Below are 6,883 nucleotides of genomic sequence, written 5' to 3' on the forward strand. Positions count from 1 at the left end.
CCTGAAAAAAATTCTAGGGGAAACACTGATAGCAGTAGTTATACAAGTAGCAGAAGAACTTGTAGTGGTATTAGTGGTAGCAAAGACGTGTGGGAAAGAAAACTTCGAGTCAACAGGCAAGCTCGTGCTTCTTTGAGGCTGTACTTAAGCACAGCATTGCCTTTAGCTAAATGCTAAGGTCAACATACCAACAACAACCATACTGACATGCTGATGTTTAGCAGGTATAGTATTTACCCTGTTAGCATGCTAATTATCTGTCATTGTATGAATAGCTGGAGTACTACTACTGTAGCAATGCTGGCACAAGCAGTACTTGCAAACAAAGAAGTTGTAGTACTAGTTCTAGTATAACACAGCATAGCATAGGAATAACAGGAGTACTGATGACAGTAAATGTAGCAGTAGTGGTAGAACTTACTACTCTATGGGTACTATGAGGTGTTAAACATACCAAACCTGCGACAGAACACCCCCATGACGGCGCTCTCCTCCACCACTCTCAGATCTGCCAGCAAGGCCAGTTCCAGCCCTCCAGCCACAGCAAAGCCACTGACTGCTGCTATCAGTGGTTTGGACAGCTCCAAACGGGACGGACCCTGGAGGAAATAACAGGATTAGTACATGAAAACAAACACACACCACAGTACATGCAAAGCCAGACGGTTTGAGCAGAGTAAAGTCAACATGGAAGAAATACAGATTGTAAACAAGGCAGCAACACTGCTTCCTGGAGAAAACATAGAGTATATATATATTTTTAACCATTTACAGACTCTTGATATCCACCGTATATTTCAAGCATGCTATGTGAATGTAAGTTTTCACTATTCATTTCATGCCTTCTGCCTCAATGGTTTCCATGAAGTTTGTCTACTAAAAACCTTCCAGATTTTATTTCCTGATTCATTTCTCAAACTGTCAAACAAAAGAGTAACAAGTGATTCAAGTTCTGGCTGTCGCTGAACAAATGAAACACTGTGTATCCTGTGAGAGATGCAATGCTATAATTTTCTGCACAGGAGGTCCACTCAATTCCAAAGACTTAACATGCAATCCAAACAGACTGTATGGAGGCTGCAGTCTTTATAGCTTACAGTACATCATTTATGTCATGATCCTTACTTTGCGCCAAGTGATAGCAATGTGTCAAAAAGCTATGGCTTTCTGCGCTCGCACCACACATACACGCATACACACATCTATAGTTATGAAGGCATTCCACTGATGCGACGTCACTCCCTAAACCAAAAGCTCTACCATTACCTGTCTTCCAAAACCCTTAAAATATGCACAATCACTACTGACCACATATTCTGTGTTTATATTTAATGGAAACCTTTAGCCTTCCCTAAAATCATGAGGAAATATAGATATAACCCTCACTAGCACACACACACACACACACACACAGCCCAAACAGCGCTCACCATCGGTCCGGGACCCTTGGTGACATCTTGCTCCAATTTGAGGGAGGCTGTGTGATTGGCCAGCTCTTTCAGATCATAACCAGCGCAGAAATTCCCTCCTGGAAGAGACCACAAAATTACAAAGTATGGCAGCTGGAAAGTCAGAGAGGAAGGGAAAATGATGAGGATGAAAAAAACAACAAGTTGAGCTGGAGTCCGAGGGCTGCAATTTGGATAGCAGCTTGCTTTGGGCTGGCTGGCACACAAAAGCGTCTCTTCCCTGAAGAGCCTAAATCTAATGCATAGGCACAGATCATCATGTGCTCTCACACACATGTGCACATACACAATATTCTCATTAATGGAAGACTAACATACTCAAACCACAGCCTCTTCCACTGGATTCATGTGGTGATTACAACATTGCCCAAGAGGCCTACAAACACTATGTCACAGGCTCAGGCAGGGACTCATAAAATCCTCCTCTCTCCGTAATGTTACAGTAATGCAAATGATTATAACGAACACATGTGCCAGTAACACCCATCGACTGGGAGCTTTGATTACAGCTATGGGTCAGCGCAGGGCAATTATAGAAAAACAGTGTGTCATGCTGTTTATGGGAGCAGTGATGTGACGGAGCTCCTGCTAAGAAGAAAAGAGCAGAAGCTATGGAGAGCTTCATGGAGGAGACCTAAAACCTTATTTAGACTCTTAAGCGTTTTGTAAACTGAGAGGAGGAATTGAAAGAGATTCAATTTACTTATAATCTGACTGATGAGGAGTTAGACATGAACTCTTTCCAGGAGTTACAAACATAAAAGCAAAGTAGTTATGTCAGGGATGACGCCATGAATGGCAGACCAAATCTGTTGGTTCAGATTCTCCCAAATTAACACATATATAAACACATATTTCTAGTAGGGACTATGTAACTATTTCTTCATAAGAAAGTACTTAATTCCTATGTTGACAGGTTTAGGTCTGTTTTTCATTTTCAATCAGTATTTAGCAATGTTGAAATCAAAATGTGACAAAAGTGGGTTGTTGCTTAGGCCCATTCATCAAATCTCATTAAACCACACCCACACAGTCTGGTGAAGCAAACTAGCAATTTAGGGTGTTAAACTCGTTATAACTAATACCCAAGAATGTTTTTTTTCACTTCACTGCAGCTCTGAAATAAAACTCTCTCTGTGAAAACGCAAAGCAAATCAGACTGCTGAAGCTTCATATCAGCTTCAGATACACTTTTGAGTACTTTTTTTATTTAAACAGAACAAGGACTGTGGGTTTTGTCTGTCTCTCTTAATAGCCAGTAAGAACAGGAGGAATGATTACAGCAAACAAAACCTGTTGTGAATGTTCATATGGACACCTGACTATTAAAATAGACACATTTGACAAAATGTGAATCTATCCTTTAATGTTACATTGTACAATGATAATTTAGACGATAGTGGACTTCCAATTTTGTGGGAGCAGTGTGTTTTTGGCCCTTTACTGTTTAAAAAGGACAATATCCCCGCGCACAAAGCCAGGTCCATAAAGACATATTTTCCCAGTTTTGTGTGGAAGAATGTGAATGACCTGCAGAAAGTCTTGACCTCAACCACATCCAACACCTGAAAGATGAACTGGATCACTGACTGTCACCCAGTCTTCATCACCCAACATCACAGTACGTGTGTGGATTACCCAAAGCGATTGGGACATTGTTTCAGGAGAGAGATGTTGTTGCTGAATTTTTTAATTTGATTCTTTAAATTTCAATTTTTTTGGTGGAAGCAGAAATCTCAGATGGACTTTAAACCAAACTAAACTGACAACATATATATATAAAATATATATAGCTGAAATGACCCTTACTCTTTGTAACTTGATAATGTTACAAACACAGACTTGGTTCTAGGACTTGAAAGGGTTTGTTTGTGTTTTCCAAATCAAGATGAACTGCATATAATGAGGCATAAGGACAATAAAATGTGTTTTTATGGTTTAAGAAACGTCTAACAGACATTCAAAGTGGATTCATCTCAGTTCAACTGAACTGTAGTGACACAGCTGGCTTGACATCTAGATTGTACCCGACCACAAACGCCCACAGACATCTGAATCCCAAACACTCCAAATATGCAGCAGCATATTCAAAACCTGCAGAAAGCAATTATTCTTAATTTTACAAGTTCAAAAAAAACACCTCGACACTGAAAAATGAGAGCCGAGAGAGCGATCGTGTTGGCGCTAATTTGAACAAAATGGATTCCTTATGTTTTGGAAAACACTACATCCAACCTGAAACCTCCCTGCTTGTCATCTCATAACACCGACAGACTGCTAATCACCAACCGAAGGTTATAGCGGAGCAGCAATACAGGGCAACCCGCTGAAAGGAATGTGCATCGGGATGATTAAAATCACATTACAGACATTGTGGGAATCACAGAAGAGCCACTTTTGCTGGAACGACATACTGTGCTGCTCATTGCTAACCCATTTAACGGGAGCTAATTAGGGCCTGCTCTCTAACACGCAGTGTTTTCAGTTCACAGCTGAGATCAGCGGCACTCACCAGCAGTCATCTGGAGAGGTTCCAAGCTGCAAAGTACCGTAGCATTAAAACAAAGTGTATACTTGTGTCTCTTGAGGCCACGGTGCACTTTATACAGCAGAAAGGTTGATCCAGGTTGAAGACATTATTTCCACTGAGGGAAGGAGTTCATTCAGTGTGTGTGATGATTATTTTTAGAGGTATTAAGAGCAATGGCATGATCCTGGCTTTGGGCAGCTGACACAGTGCAGGCCGCCTCACAGGTGTGCATGTTTTTTCTGGGTGTGCACTAGTCTGGTCACCTCTGCATTTCGGTGAGATCTAAGGACTCAAAGGAGCACAAGCGGGGGAAAAAAAAGGTGCAGAGGAAGAGGATGATGGAGAGAAGTGGGGTCAAGTCATAAAGGATTAAGGATAAAATGGGGAGGGTATAAAACTAGCTCAGAAATTCCTTGACAATCCCATGACTGTCAAAATGAATAGTAAAGAGCTAAACAGTCTGGTGTCCTCTACATATGTTCTGCTGGATTATTATGTAAAATACATTCTGATATATTTTCTAAAATTATGTAAAATTCCTCAAACTTTCCAAGACACTTTCACCAATTCTCTGATTTTCCCTATCATGATGTTATGATTATCCAAAAAAATCCTATTACTAGCAGGAATCCTGAAATGTGAAAATATGAGGGAGAAACCACAGAACTTTCAGGAAAAAGACTGATGTTTAAGATAGATGGTTGGCCCAGGGCTAGAGTCCTACAATCCCACACTACAGTACTCCGGTTCAAACCTTTTATCAAAGAATTATCTGAATGAAGTGCCCGTGAGCAAGACATTCAATCCCCATCACCCTCCATGGAGCAAAGGATCACTCCACTCCTTGTAATTCTCTTACCTTTCCCATGCAGGACAGCCACGTTCAAGTCTGGGTCACTGTCAAAGGCCTCCAGCTCCTCCAGCAGACGCCTCGCCGTCTCCTGGTTCACCGCATTACGCACCTCGGGGCGGTTTATCGCCACGGTAACCACGGACCCCCTTCGTTCTGAGACCACAGTCTGTCCTGCAGCTAATGACAGAGAATGTGAAGGATGCGCAGACAGAAACTGACAGGGACCACAACATTTAGAAAAAAATTGACCCAGAGACATTTAGTGAAAACTTCACAGTAGGAGGGACGGAGATGGAACGTAAATCGTCTGGTGTGGATAGACTTGATAACAGAAAGTGACACGAAATGAGACAATGGAAGAGATGAGGTGAGGCCCTGGCTCTCTCTGTGTCTCAGTGTGTGTTTATGAGTGTGTCTGAGTGTGCCAGTGGTTGTGGCTTGAGGTTGTAGCAGGCAGTTGACCTGACATTGTTTAAGGTCATCATGGGGAATCCAACTGTCAGCCGCAGCCAGAGGCAACTGCGCCCGAGAGAGAGGAGCAAGGAAAACAAAGCTACTGGACGCATTAACCTCATTCACACAGGCTATTCTGAAGGAGGAGAGACTGCTAAACAAAACCCAGTCAAGTGAGGGAGGGCAGGGTGGAGAAAAAAGGCAATTTGTCCCAGGAGTCCTTTCTACTCTGCTACACCTCAAACAAATAATCACACAGTGCTGAGTGTGCAAGGGAGTGGAACCACGTTTTAACTATACCTGCATGTAACATTTGTTTCCATTTTATTTCACAGTCACATTTTATGACTTCAGCTCTGATTTTAAAGCAACAGAGAATAAGTCTTTGCTTAAAGGATCACATAATTGGTGGTGTTACTGTGTCATGTCATTTAGATGCACTTACAAGAAAATGTATCATTTTGTAATTATCTGTCATTTATCTAGCACCCCAAAAAAACTGATTTTAGCTGGTCAAATGTGAAGTTTTTCTGCTTTTCTATGATTTTGGGGTGTTGGTTAAATTAATCAAGCGATTTTTAGACGCTACCTTAGTTAACGCACTATGTTCTGACATTTAATTGACTAAATTAATCAAAAATTAAGATATTTGTTAGTCACCACCATAGGAGAGTGACAATAGGCCTTTGTCAACAGCACACAACAGGTCATAGCAGGGAAACAACAAGTGGGATTAATCACATTAATCATAATTAACACTAATATCTGCATTCCATCTAGGTTTACCAGTTTCAAGGCCTTTTGTATTGTGAAAGCAGGCTCATTGGCAGGGTTTACTGGGATATTTAATGGAGCTGAGCCTTCATTTAACGTTAATTACACCTGTGTTCTGTAATGACCTGGCTGTGAAAAGGGTTTATCAACTGCACAATGAGTGAAACTCGACTATGAAAATTGGTCAGGTCAGGAAAGGGAAGTTTATTGGATTTTTTAATGAACTTTACCTCTTTTTGTGCTCCGTGTTAATTCAGAATGATGTTATTGATGTTATCTTGCTTTGAAGACCTATCTGTAGTCCTGGTATTCATTAAAACTGATGATAACAGGAGGCCAAAGGTGCAGGTGTAAAATGTCTGTGCTGACACTGCAGCCTCTGCTGCCTCCTACAGTCATTAACATGTTAGTGCATCTTCCCACACAAACCTTTTCCTGTGTCTTCACCTCCCGTTGCTGTGCTGAAGGACTTTACTGCCACCAAACTCGCTCTTACTGACAGTCCGAAGATTTGACTCGGAGAAAAGGCGGCTGATACATGTCTGCACGTCCGAAAAAGTTTCAGAGCCATTGTTAACACTCAGTCTTGAAAAACCCAGAATCTTTCTAACTTACAAAACAGTCGACAAAGTGCGAACTGTGGCATTAAAAAAAAAAGATATTCAAATGTGTCTCAACACAAAACTAGCATTTGTAAAATGTACTCTTCATGAAGTAAGCTAACTAACGCAGCTCTGACATGAAGGAGCAACACATTTACACTCCCGTGCTGAAACAGAAACAATGCACAAGCTTCTGGACACA

The 6,883-nt window shown here is 41.3% G+C and overlaps 1 protein-coding gene across 4 annotated transcripts in view; it reads right to left on the reverse strand.

The window, feature by feature from the left end:
• The window catches only part of zgc:101569 (uncharacterized protein LOC449822 homolog), a 50,009-nt gene extending 43,129 nt beyond the window's left edge, over positions 1-6,880 (reverse strand). For 3 of the 4 annotated variants that reach the window (XM_067578259.1, XM_067578258.1, XM_067578257.1), the window contains exons 1-4: positions 6,509-6,878; positions 4,859-5,029; positions 1,431-1,528; positions 455-599 (exon numbers count right to left, since the gene is read on the reverse strand). In XM_067578259.1, the coding sequence (XP_067434360.1) occupies positions 455-599; positions 1,431-1,528; positions 4,859-5,029; positions 6,509-6,650 (556 nt within the window). In that variant the 5' untranslated portion in view covers positions 6,651-6,878. Of the gene's footprint in view, positions 1-454; positions 600-1,430; positions 1,529-4,858; positions 5,030-6,508 lie in introns of all 4 variants that reach the window. The other variant, XM_067578260.1, reaches the window with a different exon arrangement.
• Between the last annotated feature and the right edge of the window lie 3 nt (positions 6,881-6,883).

The sequence above is a fragment of the Thunnus thynnus genome, chromosome 21 (genome assembly GCF_963924715.1).
Source record: "Thunnus thynnus chromosome 21, fThuThy2.1, whole genome shotgun sequence".
NCBI lineage: Eukaryota > Metazoa > Chordata > Actinopteri > Scombriformes > Scombridae > Thunnus > Thunnus thynnus.